This window comes from Arctopsyche grandis, chromosome 4 (genome assembly GCF_051622035.1).
Source record: "Arctopsyche grandis isolate Sample6627 chromosome 4, ASM5162203v2, whole genome shotgun sequence".
NCBI lineage: Eukaryota > Metazoa > Arthropoda > Insecta > Trichoptera > Hydropsychidae > Arctopsyche > Arctopsyche grandis.
The window spans coordinates 19,578,846-19,596,349 of NC_135358.1; the positions used below are offsets into that span (position 1 = coordinate 19,578,846).

At 32.1% G+C, this 17,504-nt stretch overlaps 3 protein-coding genes across 3 annotated transcripts in view; 2 read left to right on the plus strand and 1 right to left on the minus strand.

Moving 5' to 3' along the window:
- Positions 1 to 2,830: 2,830 nt before the first annotated feature.
- The window catches only part of Adsl (adenylosuccinate lyase), a 38,007-nt gene continuing 23,333 nt past the window's right edge, over positions 2,831 to 17,504 (minus strand). The window contains exons 3-4 of the mRNA XM_077430115.1: positions 4,664 to 4,959; positions 2,831 to 4,590 (exon numbers count right to left, since the gene is read on the minus strand). Coding sequence (XP_077286241.1) covers positions 3,579 to 4,590; positions 4,664 to 4,959 — 1,308 coding nt within the window. The 3' untranslated portion in view covers positions 2,831 to 3,578. The remainder of the gene's footprint in view (positions 4,591 to 4,663; positions 4,960 to 17,504) is intronic.
- Ssk (smooth septate junction protein snakeskin) lies at positions 5,249 to 7,949 on the plus strand. The gene is made up of 4 exons (XM_077430122.1): positions 5,249 to 5,560; positions 7,228 to 7,424; positions 7,502 to 7,631; positions 7,718 to 7,949. Exons 1-4 carry the CDS (start codon positions 5,510 to 5,512, stop codon positions 7,805 to 7,807), a joined length of 468 nt encoding a protein of 155 aa, XP_077286248.1. The 5' UTR covers positions 5,249 to 5,509; the 3' UTR covers positions 7,808 to 7,949.
- On the plus strand, positions 8,671 to 11,876 carry LOC143911283 (protein snakeskin-like). The gene is made up of 4 exons (XM_077430120.1): positions 8,671 to 9,358; positions 10,098 to 10,294; positions 10,520 to 10,649; positions 10,736 to 11,876. Exons 1-4 carry the CDS (start codon positions 9,305 to 9,307, stop codon positions 10,832 to 10,834), a joined length of 480 nt encoding a protein of 159 aa, XP_077286246.1. The 5' UTR covers positions 8,671 to 9,304; the 3' UTR covers positions 10,835 to 11,876.

The following is a 17,504-nucleotide window of genomic DNA, read 5'->3' on the forward strand; positions in this document are numbered from 1 at the left end:
CGGTCTACGTGTCTTCAACTCCAGCTTCATATCAACAATCTTACAGTGCAGTTAATCAAAAAGTATCATATCAACAACCTATCCAGGTAAAACAAGAGTATCAGTTTGTTTCGTCTACTCCAGCGCCTGTTAAATATCAACCACAGGCAGTTGTTCACAAATATGAAGCACCTAAAGCAGTCTTTACACAGCCCGAATATGTTTCTACATACATTTCGTCAACTCCAACTCCAATCAAATACCAACAACAGAGTGTGATTCACAAATATGAAGCACCCAAAGCAATCTTTACACAACCTGAATATGTTTCTACGTATATTTCTTCTACTCCAGCTCCAATCAAATATCAACAACAGAGCATAGTTCATAAATATGAAGCACCCAAAGCAATCATTACACAACCTGAATATATTTCTACGTATGTTTCTTCTACTCCAGCTCCAATCAAATATCAACAACAGAGCATAGTTCATAAATATGAAGCACCCAAAACAGTCTATACACAACCTGAATACGTGTCTTCATATGTTTCGTCTACTCCAACTCCAATTAAATACCAACAACAAAGCGTAGTACATACTTATGAAGCACCTAAAGCTGTTTATTCCCAACCACAGTATGTTTCATCAACTCCAGCACCAATCAAATTCGAACAAAGTTACATTCAAAATTACGATGTGCCAAAGACTGTGGTTTCATCTACATTTGCTCCATTGAAATATGAACAGCAGAGCACAATTCATACATACGAAAGTCCAAAACTATTGCAATCAGTTTATTCTTCTACTCCAGCTTCTTTGAACTATCAATCACAAAATCAAAATGATTTCTCTTACCAATACAAAACTCCCGCAAGAGTTCAATACGTTCAACCGGTGGTATCATCAACTCCAGCTATAGTTAAATTCGAACGCACTTTCAATTATAAATTGCCACAGACTTATGTGACTCCAAAAGTACAACAACCACTTATTCAAATATCTTCTCCAGCGCCTTTTGTCTATGAAAAGCCAAGCAAAGTTGTAGAATCATTCCACATCTCTTCAAATTACAAATCTGATTCTGGATCAAATTATAATTCATACGTATCTTCAACTCCAAGACCCCATACTTATGAACAAACTTATCAAGCTCCCAAATTTGTCCAATCGTCCACATACCTTCCACCTAAAGTAAATGTACAACATTATACATCAACCATTGCTCCTGTTGCATACAAAACTGTAACTCAACCTTCATTGGTAACATCAGTATATAAAGGACCTGATTATTTACCACCTGTAACGACAATTAAGGGTTATAACCGGGAAAATATCAATGTCAAATACGTATCAGTGACACCACCACCTGTGAAAATAGTTTCTAGTACGACTCCTTTGCCAATATACCGTGAACCTGTAAGTTATAACATTAATCCTATTCAAGAGTTTACTTTCAACAAAATTGCCGTGACCACAGCACCTACTATTAGGTACAGGAAGCCAGTATTACTCCAACAAAACTATGCACCTGTAGTTAAAATAACTGAAAAGCCTGTAGAATACAGTTCTACCTTTGGATATGCCGGTGATAGTTCAGTTAATTTATTAGGATTTGGAACGGTAGGACCTGATGCTGGTTTAGTACATTCTTCAGGATATTCTACGGTCGCTGCCGAACAATACATCCCCGTAACTCAAAATATAATTAAAAAGGTAACATATGCGCCCGCCACTCAAAAGTATGTTGACGTGACTCCTACCATTGTACGAAGACCGAGACCAAAGGTAGCCGTTGTTACTAAAGTTAACGATTTCAATCCACTGATTGTTAAAAAGTTGGGAGCGGTTTGCAGCTGTAGATCAAATGTATTACGCCTGCGAAAACCTAGGCCTGATGTTGAATACGAGGTTGAGTATGAGAATGACTACGATGTACCTGTAAATGGAGACAATGATGAGGAATGGACTTACAAATCTGGATCTCTCGACGGATCGCCTAATTATTCAGTACAACCTCAGATATCTTCGACATACGCAAGCGTTCCTGTAATTAAAAAACAAAAGGTAACCTTCGTTTCGTCGACACTAAGTCCTATCATAGTACCAGATGAATCACCAAATTACGAAGAAGAGTATAATTACCGACCTAAAGTGAAGTCTACCTTACAACCCATAATTGTCACAGAGGAAAATTACCCAGATATAGTACCAATAGTAAAGACACAAAACGTTCGTCCATACAGAGTTAAAACTAGAGTTAATGCTGTGACCGCAGCTCCGACTCTTGCAACAGTCTTGATTCCAGAATCGCAGTCTTTAGTTGATGTAGACTCAGCTAGGGCATTCGACCGTTACGGACCAGGCGGATGGAGAGGTCGCGACGAGACTCTTCAAGGCACTGTTGATTGTAAGAGAGTGGGTCTCTTCAGACATCCCAAGCATTGTAATAAGTTCTATTCTTGCCGATGGGACTGCACCAAGAAGAGGTTCACGCTGCACGTGTTCAATTGTCCCGTACAGTTGAGCTTCGATCCGACAATGGGAGCTTGTAACTGGCCAAGTCAAGGACCAGCATGTCAAGGTGATACATTGTTGCCATCAGGTTATTAAATTATTTGAGTGATTTTAAGTATAAGAACGAAACAGCCTTCATGAAAAATTTCAATCGCTTTATATATGTAAATATTTTATATTAAATTTGATAAATGTTACCATGACAATTCGACTATTATACTGCCATATTAAATTATATTCATATTCATTCATTAAAATTATTTATATAATATTGTAAGCAAACAATAATCATAATCATTTTCATATGGCAAACAAGTGTGAATGTAAACACGGTTATTATTAAATTATATTATTTCTTATTGTATTATTTAATTTTCGACATAAATACATATTGTCATTGTTTGGTGAGAGTGCCATTTGTTTTATATAGTGTGCTATGGGATGGATGTTAATGTATCTATAATATAAATATACTTTTAAATGTATAATACATTTTATATCATTTTTTTTTCTTTATATAAAAAAATCATTTTATATTTTTGTAACATCCTAATATCAGGGTATTTTAAACAGTGAAAATTATATTGGATACACATATCTAGACATAAGAGAATGTGACAACTACTGATATTTATGCATAGTGTGTAAGTTTATGTGTGTACATGTATCAAAAATTTTAATTGGATACAATTTTGTATTGTGTGATTGTCAAAAATAAACTCTATTTTCATTTAACGATTAGTGCTATTATTTTTACACCATCATCACAGTGGTCTAATATCTTATCATAAATGGGACAATCAGTCCTAAGGGAAATCTCGAATATTGAAAGGTTGATACAGTTATGTATATAATTCACAAAATGGGAATACTGCAACATTATATGACATATATAAATGATTTCCAACAGCTATTATTTAATAAGAGTATTTCTACAATCCATAAGTATACATATATGTATGTAAAATAAATCAGAGTTTCCGTTTAAACTGGTCACCCGCTATAGTATAATAATGTAATCAAAACAATATAATAAAAACGATAGATTTTGGAAGATTTTAATTGACTGATATATGTGGTAATTCATATGGCCAAATCAGCGAACTTCTTCGTGGCGAGACTATTCTTGTATAATGCTAGAATAGGTTTGACTTCATCGTCCAAAAACTCAACCACTTGTTCTGGGGCTCTGCCAATGAAAGTTGATGCATCCAATATATCATCGAGTTGGTCAATGATTGGTTCAAAGTACGGATCATCTTTGACACGCGCTATTAAATCATTATCCTGGCCTAACTGTTTAACTTGATTGGACGCTTGTTGAGACAGAACCCTGATCTTTTCATGGCACACTTGCCGGTCGCCTCCAGCCTTCACCATGGCCATGATGATGTTCTCTGTGCACATGAATGGCAGTTCTTGTAATATATGACGCTCGATTACCTTTGGATAGACAATGAGTCCTTTCGTTATGTTTAAAAGTGTGAGTAATACAGCGTCGGCAGTGAGGAATGATTCTGCTACTGTTAAGCGTTTATTAGCCGAGTCATCCAGGGTCCTTTCGAGCCATTGAGTTGCGTGTGTATTAGCTGCACTAGAAAATAGTGTGATAAGATGTCTAGCCAATGCACAGCATCTCTCCGAACGCATTGGATTCCTCTTATAAGGCATCGCACTGGATCCTATTTGGGAAACCTCGAACGGTTCTTCCAATTCTTTTCGAGAAGCTAGCAAGCGAATATCTGTGCACATCTTATGCACTGTTGAGCCAAAACTAGATAGTGTGGCTACACATTCAACATCTACCTTCCTAGAGTAAGTCTGTCCAGTAACTGGATAAGACTTTTCGAATCCAGCTAACTCAGCAACTCTACGGTCCAATTTTTTGACCTTTTCAGAATCTCCAGCAAAAAGTTGAAGAAAAGATGCTTGAGTACCGGTAGTGCCTTTCAGACCTCTAAAGCATAGTTCAGAGCTGGCACGACGTATTGCACGTTCGTCCATAATGAGATCCTGAAGCCAAAGTGTGGCTCTTTTGCCAACTGTCGTCAATTGGGCTGGTTGTAGATGTGTAAAGCCCAAAGTTGGCAAATCCCTAAAAGAATTTTAAGTTAGTAAAAAACTTTTAAATAATTAAATAAAATATAATAAAAATTATATAAGGTTACTTGTATTTGTCTGCAAATAAGGAAAGATGGTGGATCACCGAGGCAAGTTTTGGCAAGAGTATGTTAAAGCCATCTTTCATTAGAATGAGTTCTGTGTTGTCAGTGACGTAACAAGATGTGGCTCCGAGATGGATAATTCCAGCAGCCATAGGGCACCGAGCTGCTAGTACATGCACATGGGCCATCACATCGTGCCTAGTCAACTGTTCTTCAGCAGCAGCAGCAACAAAGTCAATGTCGTGTATATTAGTTTCCAATTCAGCAAGTTGTTCATCGCTTATATCTAAGCCTAACTCCTGAAAGAAATAAAATTGACTAAATTAATGAAAAATTAAGTGACAACAGTAATGTAAGTATATTTTAAAATAAATTTAAATTAAATATTATTTTTCTATGATAGATATTTTTAAATTGAAATCATATGCGTGATAATAAAAGAGTCTTGTAAAAAGAGACCTCTATTGAATGGTTTTATCACAAAATTCGGATAGATTAAAAGTATAATGAAAACGAAGCAGGTAAAGTTATGTTATCTTTTAGTTTTTATCATTGGGCTGGGTAATCATTGTTCTTATCTTTCTACATATCGTCCTAATACACAATGATGTAAGTGACAGCATGAGTTTATGTCGCTTAAGCTTTTTTATATTTGAGAAATATTATGGTTGAATCATCTATATCGAAATATAGATAACACATAGCAGAGAGTAACGATAGTCCAGTACACTGTTGTGGATCGTACCATTAAATCGGGGGATGTGAAAAGGGTTTCAAACAGCATTGAATAAAATTGTCCACTTGAGGAGATATTCCAGTAGTAAAGGGAAATATATTAAATAGTTCAAAATGGTGTCAATACAAACTATAGGATCTGTGATGATCAAGCTGTTGAAGTTGGTAAGTGAATTAAAATTTGTTTTCAACTATACTGAAATTCAACTCACATTCTTCAATAGATACATACATAAACGTATGTACTTTTTTTTTAAATTAGTACATTCTAATTGTATAGATAATTTGAATTAAAAAGTATTTTATAATAGTAAAATCAATTAAAACAACATGGCTGAAATAATTAGACATTGAAATGGATGCGTCGTATGTATGAAATACATTACAAAGTATAAATGTATTAGTGAAGTTACCTTATTTTTTACACAATGAAATTGGAATGATAATTAGATATCGTGGAAATGATTCACAAAATAAAAAAAGTGTGTAGTATGTAAAGTAGCTATGATTCATTGTAGTAAATTTCAAGTGAATGAAGATTACGTCATCAAAATAATTAAAAGTTGATAATTAAATTAACGTAGTGTAAGCTTTTGGATTGATAAGAAGTTTTGATAAACAATGAAACTTTCAATTCACAAAAAAGTATCTGATATCAGTTGTACCAAATATTTTATGAAAACGGTGGGTAATAAATATAAACTCTATTCAAAGTATTTACATACTTTCAAATATTTTTACACATTCAAATTATTGTATTCAACACTCATCGTATTTACATATTCAAAGTATTTACATACTTTGAACCCGATACTATCTGCATTTAAACATGCGGCAGTAAAATCTTGTATTTGAGTTATTTGTTTTAAAAAACTTACTTTAAAATAACATGAAATATGATATACACTGAAAAAATAATTTTTTTGCATTAATTTATTTAGTGATAAATATTATCATTCATTGTTCAATATAAAAATTAACAATCATCCTATTTTATAAAAGGACATTCTGGTATTTAAGAGAAAATTGTAAATTTATAGGGTTATTAGGCAAAATGAACGTGGTGCAATTATTGAATTAAGCGAGCCATTATTTGATTAAGTAATTTCATCTAAAACTACAATGAAAACTGGCGTTTGATTATTCTATTTTGAACGAACAATTCAACGCCATAATTAATAATTTATTTCAAATCATATAATTTATGAATAAAGATTTCAATTAGAATATTTAGCACGATACAAATTCGCCATGCAATGTTTGGAACGAACCGCTTTAATTGGACAAATTAAATTAAAACAAGGAGGGAATGGCACCAAGTGTACTAGTGCTGGTGGGTCATCACGGGTCAATTAGCGGGTCTTATCAATTGAACATAGTTATTTACAGACGAAAGAGATGTTGAAAATATTCTCTTTCAGTAGACTACAAACACACAAGAGGGTGAATCGAAATAGGGTTATAATAAATCGAATGTTAAAACGCTTAAGTTAGAGACTGATAAAACCATAGGGGCGTTAAATTAATTTATTGAGAGTATGATTTATGATTCATCAGATCAGTATTTGTATTGATGCATCAGTTGCATATGAATGTAACAATCTAATGTACATACGTACATAATATTCAGTGTGGGTTGCAAATAATTAAGGAATTGTCTATATAATTGTTTACATCCTTCATTAACATAAAAGACGTCGAACACACCCAAAAGTTGTTTTAATATATTTAAATTTTCGCTGGAATACAATAGGATTCAAATTGATCGATAAGATAAAGCAAATTCACCGAAATCGTATTGAATTAACGATGAGTATGTTTTTTGTTTACAGGTATTGAATTTATTGGTTCTGATCCTATATAGAACTGGGTATGCAGGTCAGTTTTTAGGGGTGAGTGGACAGTGGAACTTCAACGAAGTGAAGATACCTGATGCTGAAATATTTGCATCGGGTGTGTTCGTTGGATACTTCATATATACATCGGTGCAACTTGTATCATACTGTTTCGGCGCCAAAGATCATCAAAAGTAAGCTTATTCGAATTAAATGCAAAAGCACAAATGGACGTACTGTACTATAATTATGCTTTCAAAAAATCTTTCAGACAATTGACAGATACCATGATGAATTTCGTTGGTATTTTCTTGTGGATAGCAGTAGGCGGCATGGCACTTCACTACTGGCACGGTTACATGGGTGAACAACACTACAAACATATTTATTCTGAACGTCAGGTAATCGATTATTAAAACATAATTCTTACGATTATATTTTCAATTTGATGTCACATATACTAAAATGCTAATTAATTAAATTTCAGGTTGGTTTAGCTCTCGGTTCATTGTGTGTGTTGAACGGTGCAGCTCATCTATTGGATACAGTATTGGCTTTAGCTCACTTTTCACAATAAAAGTGATTATAATATAATATTTAAACATTAAGTACGATAGGATTAAGAAAAAATATAAAGTATAGCCAATGTGAAAAATGTAATTTTATATTTGAAATTCGTACAAAATATTACTAATAAATTGAATTTATATGTTTTGTTAATATGTGTGGTTTATTTACTAATTTAACATACAAACATCCTTTCCATATTCACATCAAAATATTAAAAAAACAATGCTTCTAAATCAATAATAACAAAGTACATGTTTGATTCACAAGAGTATTTTTATATTACAATAAAGATGTGTACGTACCACATATGTATGCTGAATTTAATAATGCATTATACGGTATGCAAAGTTAAAAATTTGACATGGACGATTTGATAACGAGAGCTTAAATTTATATGTACTCATACATATTGATCATTTTGTACAATCGTACATATTTATAAACGGAGACTACAAAATTGTTTCTATGTATGCATATACATAAATGAAAATGAAGTTCATACCAAATTTATTGGTACTAGGTCGATTTTAGAGGTTTTATTTTACAATAACCATTTGAAATTTGAGTAAATTAGTTTACAATTCATACATACATACATATGTATATTCATATATGCACATACATACGTATATTCAATATGTAAGTACTACTTATTACCAAAAAAAAAAAGACTAAATCTGAATAATTCTACGAGAATCTTATTTAGCTTTGATTTTTAGTATATTAATTATATAGAATTCCATTGGCTGTGGTACTACATATTAAATTTTGTAGAAATTGAACATGATCCGATGACGTTTTGTGTAGAAAATATATTGAACATGATCCGACGAGCATGTTCATTCATATCAGAGTCAATTTGTAAAGATTAGTCGAACTTTAACATATATTTCGTTACTGAATTTAAAAAAGCTCTAATTAAATTTCAAATATGCAGGTGACAAGAACAAAATTTTGATACAAATATTCAATGAGAATCAATAACCATTGACTGGGTGGGGGGTGGAAATACAGATTAGTCTAATGTGAAATAGCGGAATTGAATTTTAAATTGGTCACATACATAAATAAGACTATTTCCTATAAAGAAAAAAAAACGAAAATTGATTACAGAAAAAAATAGCGTGATACATCGTTACAGGGCGTAGTCACTTGTTATCGTTTAGCTACACTATCTGTGAGCTGGCCTGAGCCCATAGATAAAAAACACGCTAAAAACAAACACAGATCGAGAAGGAAAGGCAGCAAGTCACACGAGGGACAGCTCGACTTACGACGTTTCGTTCCAAGCACCTGCCTTACTCATTTCTCGATGATGAAACGAATGCCAATCTAATCGTTATCTGCTTTTGCTGCCGTGATAAAGTCATTTAGTTAGAAGGGACAAAAGAGTCATCATTCTCGATAATTACAGCTACACAGTGTAGGGCACAGTCGGTCTGGATTAACAGAACGGAATAAATCTGTATTGTGTAGTGTTTTTGGACAATTCACGAGTGTCATCATGTCGTCGTCGGTGAAGTCAGTGAGGTCCATCATCCTCAAGATATGTAAACTGGTGAGTGAGCGCCATTTTATATTTTTATTACGATAAGCGTTGATTTTGGCCCTCTTTGGAGTTACTGCATATTTAAGTAAAATACAATCGATAATTCTACTCATGATTTGAATGAAACATTTCATCTAAATATCATCAAAACTAAAACATGGTACATACCAAAATTAATGCTAGATCTGTAGTCGGCAATTTTTTAGGTGACTGGGTGAATTTTAAAATATTATTTTATATAACTTATATATATTTGCTTCATTTAACTTGATTATTTTCTGAAGTCTTCAGCTGCTGAATTTTTGAGACGTAGAAAATATATAATATAGGAAATAATAACGTCAACTAGAATTTAAATAAACCTATAGTTGATGAATATATTATACACATATATATATATATATATATATATATATATATATATATATATATATATCTTGTAATTATATATCTTGTAATTATATACATATATGTATATTTAATTATTTTTATTAAGTCACAGACTCCCCTAAATTGCCTATTAATCGAAAATAGTGCATTTTAATTGCTGCTAAAGTTTTATATATAGCAAATAAAATAGTATTTCAAATATCATTTGATGATAGTATTCCAAAGCTTGCAAGTAGTAAAAAAACTTCCGATATAACTTTATCGACATATTGAAATACATATATGACATGTACTTAGGGCTGATTAGGTACTATTATGCAGTCTAGCTTGTATTTATTCGATTACTATGATTTTTCAGGTTCTCAACCTAATCACCTTGATCCTGTATAGGGTAGGTTTTAAAGGAAATCTTCTGGGGATTGGGGGTACGTGGAATTTGAACGATGATAAAAGTGCTGATGCTGAAATCGTAGCTTCGGGAGTTTTCGTAGGATACTTCATATACACTACAATTCAAATTATTTCGGATTGCTTCAGACCGGAAGATTCCAAAAGGTATGTTTTGATTGTGATGGAATTTTATAAAAATGATTACCTTTCTTAATACATAAAATGAAAGATTAATTGTCATCAAGTCAAGACACTTAGACAGGTATCTTAACTTAATGGCAATACACAAGTACATACTATCCAATCGGATATTATGGCGATCTATTTCTTGAAAGTTCTATAAATTTTTGATTGATGTGTCGTTATTGAACGTTTCAAGTTGGTTTGCAGGCAGCTGACGGATGTATTGATGAGTTTTGTTGGAATATTTATGTGGTTTGCTGTGGGTGGAGCTGCAATTCACTACTGGAGTGGGTATGGAACCGAAGATTTGCACTGGCAAAATTATGCAGAACGAAAGGTAATTGCAATATGCAGTTCCCATTGCAATATTTAATTCAAAATATGAAATTAAATCGTCATTTATAATCATTGTTTAAATTTCAGGTCGGTTTGGCTTTGGGATCGCTCTGCATTGTCAATGGACTTGTTTACTTTGTAGATACAGTTTTGGCAGTCGTAGATTACTATAGAGACAATGCGTAAATCATAAATTTATAGTATTTAAACAATTAATTCTAAGATATAATTCGTTTATTAAATGAATTATTTTTTTTGAGCAGTTAAAATCTTTTTATACATTTGGGTAAGATTTAAAAAAAACAGTTAAGTCGCCATGACAGAAAGCATCAATGATCACTTATAAATGTACAAGATGTATTATAAATTACAGTGCAAAAATAGTTTTATAATGCAGTCTTTTTAAATGGTGTACATATATATGAACAGAAAATCCATTTATAAATTTAAGTTTGAGTAGTATGTAGAGTGAGTGTAAATGTTGAGAATTTTGTATAATTTAAATTCTGACTATTAAACATAATATTGCTATAGTGATAAGTATTGTCATTTATTTTAACTAGTAATAAGGAAAAATCACAGACCAAAAGAGATGTATCTTTATAGATTTTTTAGATATAATATCATGCATACTTACACAATACAATATGTATTTATGTATGTATATATTATATTATTATGCCACAATAATATGATACGCAAAATGTATTATATTATTATTATGCTATTATAACCATGCGTGAATGAATGTATGTTATAGTTTCGTTTTTTATCATACTTTTGATTTTTTTCTAATAAAATTATTTAAAATTATACACAAAACAATATTTTTAATATTTAAAATTTAAATCATCAATAACTTATACGATGTCATATATAGAATATTTTCTGATATAAAATTAATTAATTAAAATTTTATATTAGAACACTAATGTCATCACTCAATAGAAACAACTATTAAAGTAACTAAGGTTATTGAACTACTCAATAGCTCTATTTATATAACTATTTTTGCTACTTAAAATTATATTATGTACGTATGTATATTATTTATCATTTTCAAACAAAAAGAGTCAATAAAGAAATACAACAAAAACAGGAAGAATTTGTTATGGAATAAATTAATTAAATTAAATTGATTTTAACTAACGGAGATATTGAATTACACACTAAAAATGAATGTACGTTTGTAAATTTCGAGTACACAAGAGTACGTTTGTAAATTTCGAAAATAAAAATAAAAATAAATCTAGAAATAGAGCTATTTTATACAGATCGAACCTGTACCTGAGCTATAATATTTTATACACACATACATACATACACAGTAAGATAAGTAAGTAAAATTAGTAGATTTGATATGCGATGCATAGAAAGTTTTTATTGGAAAATATCAAATTATTAATCAACATTTGGGTGTCGGATTGGACTTAATAATTAATATGGACAATTTTAGTGTTCTCTCAAATTGGCACTGTCAAAATTGACCTGAAAAGGTTAACAACTGTCGTATGGGAGAAATGCCACGTCGGTTGTCCAATTTGCGTTAATCGAGGCACTGCCTGTTGATTCACTTAGCGAAATATGAGGAGCTATCCGCTTTGTGCAGCTATGTCACTGACTAGAAATAACAAAAGTACATCATTTGGAATGCGCCTACGTCTCGCAACTCGAACAGACAATTTAAATGGACATGAAATTTACAGATAACAGAGAAACTACACATGCACAAGCAATCCTTATCGAAATTTATAGAAAACTTTCAACGGATAACTCACTTAGAGACCCAGTTTTTCGCTTTTTGTTTTGAGTATTGGTGAAATTGTGAAGGCGCCAGATAACAATTGCATTGTTATTATACCCGTATTTAAAAATACATACATACATAGGTGTATGAATAAATTACAGTACACGTGCTGAGTTAAAGTGGACCAAGTACTTTTAGGGAAATCTAGAAATTCTCAACATTTGGTGTCGACAGTAAAAATATCATGTAGGCACACTGAGCTTTAACTGTTACATTGGACTTAGTCCTTTTTTTTGTATACAAAGACCTACATGTATGTACATATGTATGACATGTGATTGAAGAACTTTCGCTGTCAAAAAATATGTTATCGAAGCATGTACATACATATTTGTGAAATTCATAACAAATTATCGTCAATTATGTAAACTTCAGCACTCGGAGAAAAGTTAACCGAATAGGTAGGTGTGTTAGTTGTCGTTTAATCTGCGTACAATTTCCAGCTCGAATGCCTGTTTCTCAAACTTACACACCGCGTAAATATTTATTGCATAAATGTCACGAAGAAATCGAAACTGGTACAGCGATAATATAACAAAAATAAAAAAATAAATGTTATCGAATCTCATTCACGTTTCAATGAGAATTTTCTGGCTTCACTGGCCAGACCACATCGTGCGTGGCGATGGCCAATAAAATGTGTCCCTGAATTAAACATTTCATGGTATGTAATAGCTGCGTAATTTTCGCAAGAGGTCTAGGAATTAAATCGAAAAATAATAAACAAAATCACTCAAGATCTTAGTCTGATACCATTCTATGTATGTATCTAACCAAGACTGTGGAGCGTGTAATTGATCAGTTTTGTAATAAAGAAGATTAAAGCGAAAGAATCTATTAAGTACAAAATATAATAGTATATTTATTAAAATAATTTTTAATTGCAGTATTAAGCTTGGTAGTTTCAGAGATATAAAAAATTGTGCAGCATAACTTCCTTATATAATCCCGTTCTGAAATGCGACTGGAAAGGACCTCTAATGGATTCACATGATATAATATTTTTGCACCAGAAGATTGATTTTTTTAATTAATACATATATACTTATTGTAGTTGATTCGCTCATTTAATCTGATTTTATCAATTCTTTTGTGTGAGTACGGATATTTGATAAGATAGAAAAGGCGGAATCTCCATGTATGGAAATTCACATCAACGTTCATTTGAAAGGAACATCAATAGTTTGATGTATAGTAAAAAAATAAAAATCTAGAAAGGAAGCCAAATATGAAGATTTCGAATGCAAAACTATACTTTTAAAATACCATTTATCGTTTATTTTTTTTAGAACTACATATGTATCTAAATATGAGTAGATTACCGAATAGATGACAAATATTAATTGATAACACAGAGCAACAAAAAAATCACGTTTTTTACTTACCGAAGCGGGGACGAATCAATCTTTACTAAGTTTGACCCACCGAATTCGAATATGAGATATGAGCGTTTAAAAAATTCGCAATTGCTACAGATTTTTGGCATAAACAAGAGGAAATCATCAAAAATCAATGTCATGTTCAAATTCAGTGGGTCCAATTTAGTAAATATTGATTAGTCTTCGCCTCGGTATTTTTTTTTTGTTGCTTCGGTAGTTTTTTATATTGATTAATTAAAAAGGACTAACATCTAGTAAAATTAATAAAAAGCTTGTAAAAAGACAAGAATAAAGTTCAACATTTCATTATTAGACATCGGATGGGTCATTATGGCAATGGCAAATAACAATACACCGTTCCAACAGTGTTTATAGTAAAGAGAGCAAAAAAAATTATTTCTACGAAGTTATCAATAGTAAAACCCTCTTGGCCTAACTTTGTATGTAACTATTGCTGGTTCGTAGAAAAAAAAATGAATATTCAAATAAATATAAATAAAATAAAACTATTCAAATAAATTTAATAAAATGTTTACTATTGTTAAGGGGTTTATATTACAAATACCGAGCGAAGCCGGGTAAAAACACTAGTACTAAATATAATAATATTACAACTACATATACCTATACATATTATGAAAGCACATATGTTCATAAAATTGAAAGAAGTTGTCTGTGACGAATTTTTATTTATTTTATTTTATTTATACCAGGAAGGCCTAATAGGTAAACCCAATGCGCCTTCCTGGTCAAAGACAATTATATAAACATATATGTACACCATCCATATATACACAAATACTTGCACGCATACACAAATACACACACATACATACATAAATATATAAATACACATATATACACATACATACATACATACATACACACATACACATATACGGGTGCACCTCACGGGATCGAATGTGAAATGCACGAAAAACCAAATATCGGAAGGCAAAGATCGAAAATCGAAAGATCTTAAGTCGAAAGATCAAAAAAAAAAGGTGCATGGTAAACGGTACATACTCACTTAATTTGCGCGAGCAGGATACAACAGGAACAAGAGGATTAGGCTTTTCCTCCCGTATTAATGTGCGCGCGCAGAATACGGGAGGAAAAGCCTGTTCCTCTTGTTCCTGTTGTATCCTGCTCGCGCAAATTAAGTGAGGATGTACGTGAGTATGTACCGTTTACCATGCACCTTTTTTTTGATCTTTCGACTTAAGATCTTTCGATTTTCGATCTTTGCCTTCCGATATTTGGTTTTTCGTGCATTTCTAATTCGATCCCGTGGGGTAGACCCCACATATACATACACACAGTGGCGGACTGGGACTGAAATTAGTGCATGCCAGGAGACAGAGGGGGCCCACCCAGGGTTAAAAAAATTTGTCCCCCCCCCTCATATAACAAAATTTTCTTCTTTCCATCACGCTAAAAATCAAGGGTAAAAAATAAATAAAATTTAAAAAAATGGGAATAAACAAATTTAGGTACAAGAAAAATGGCAAAAGCAAAATAGATCCATAAATTACATTGTATATTTCGTTTTAACCCTTGTCCTAGGTAAAAAGAATGCGGCATAAAAGCAGCTTTTACTTTTGGTAGAAAACAATCAGAGACGTCATTTCAGCTTTTTCTTGGGGGGGCAGACAAAGATTGGTCAAATTGAATTTTTTTGTACACCTTATTGAGTTATAAAATATGAAAAAAATAAGCTTATTTTTAAAAAAATATTATGTAAAAAGCCAAAAAAGCGCCGCAGGCGAAAATCTTTTTCCAAAAATCTTCACATGGTCAACAAAAATCGACCATCAAACTGTGTCACTAAAAAACTATCAATAAACTTAATTTCTACCGACTATCTATGTACATACATTAACTATGTACATAATGTACGTTATATTATAACAATAAATAAAGTTTTGGGATTATGCGATAATTCGAACTCAGAATCGACCACTGATCACATTTACATAATATAGAAAAATGTGTGTGGCTTTGTGTGCCTAAGTGTATGTTTCTGTGTGTCTTTTTATTATTTTATATATGTATATTAGTGCTTCCAATCCCGGAAGGTTTCTTCAGCACCGGGATTGCGGTGCTGGGAATTTCCGATCCCGGGATCCCGGTGCTATCGCCGGGATTTCAAATGTATAAGAAAAAAAAGTTCAATTGCATGTTTTCATATTTCAAAAACGTTCAATTGCATTTTGCAAACTCTCCCGATGTTTCACGCAAAAAATACTCCCATATTGGCGTACTAATTTTGGGGGTTTGGCTACATTAAATTTTCGGTTCGCATCCACACCCATCCACACCCCTGAACGTATCAAGCTGAAAATTTATATTTGTATTCTTTATGTACTAAATTTGATAAGGTTTTGGTCGGAAAGCAATTTTATTAAATAACTAAAACTTTTTTGGACCGAATTCGTTACACATGAAGTTTAAATCCATCTCATTCGTTGTTTAGGGAGAGAATGGACGTCTGCAAATGAAATAAAAATACGAGAAATAAAATCATTTGTTATTGAACCGATTCAGTAAAATATTAATTTAAAACCTTTCCTGAAAACAAAAAATATACGAACTTTCGGAAAAATAAACGTGATACATCTGTTTTTGAGACAAAATAAAGTAAAGGGGACCTTTCTAACGATTTGCTCCATAGGATGAACAATTTCTAAGAATTTTACCCGAGGCATACCATTTAAAAACCAAAATATACTTGCTTCAAAATAATAAAATCTTTTTTTTTTCAAAGCATATAGCAGCGATTATTTTATTAGTTTACCCAAAAGTAACATACATAAGAAATAAACGTATCATTCATAGATTCGTAGTATATCATTAATCATTAAATTCATAATATTTTCTAAATTCACACTATTCCTTAATTTAGGGGGGCGAGTGCCTCCCTATGCCCCCCCCCCAAATCACGTCCCTGAAAACAATGCATTATATTTTCAATTAATGTTAATCGAAAATCTGGATTTTGGGGAGGGGGCCCCTATCGTATATTTCTTTATACATGGACGTGTCTACATAGATTAAGAATAGATTTTATATTCGGAAACTGTTTAAAATTGTGTATTTAAATCTTACTATATCGTCGAAGTATAATCAAATGTTATTTTGAAAGTATGAAGTAAATTTAAATCGAAGGTTGATGATGAATCGTCCTATCAAAATTGTTTTAAGCAATTCAGTTTATATTATTCACGGAAATTTGTTTATTCCCATTTTTATTTCAGTAGGTAGTTGTTACATAGGTACATATATACATAATCTTGAGGTTGGAAATGGGCCCAGCAAAAGGGCCCACGCAAATATTGAAACTTACATTTCCAGCCTAATAAAAAAAGTTAACCGATCCTTGGTCTGTTAAAGCATGTATTAGTTGTTTGTGTATATCGTAAGAAATTTGTTTTGTTGAAATACCCAAACTTTAGGTCCCAAAGTGCAATATCCTATAAATTTTTACACACGTGAAATAGTTAAAAAGTTATTTAATTTTACTGAGGGCCCATATTTTCCAACAGATAGTGGGGCCCACATGCCATCGGGCATGTTCGCTTGTATGGCCAGTCCGCCACTGCATACACATATGTATATATACAATTAATGAGACATTTTAAGAAGAAACAACGATGGGAGAATGACATTT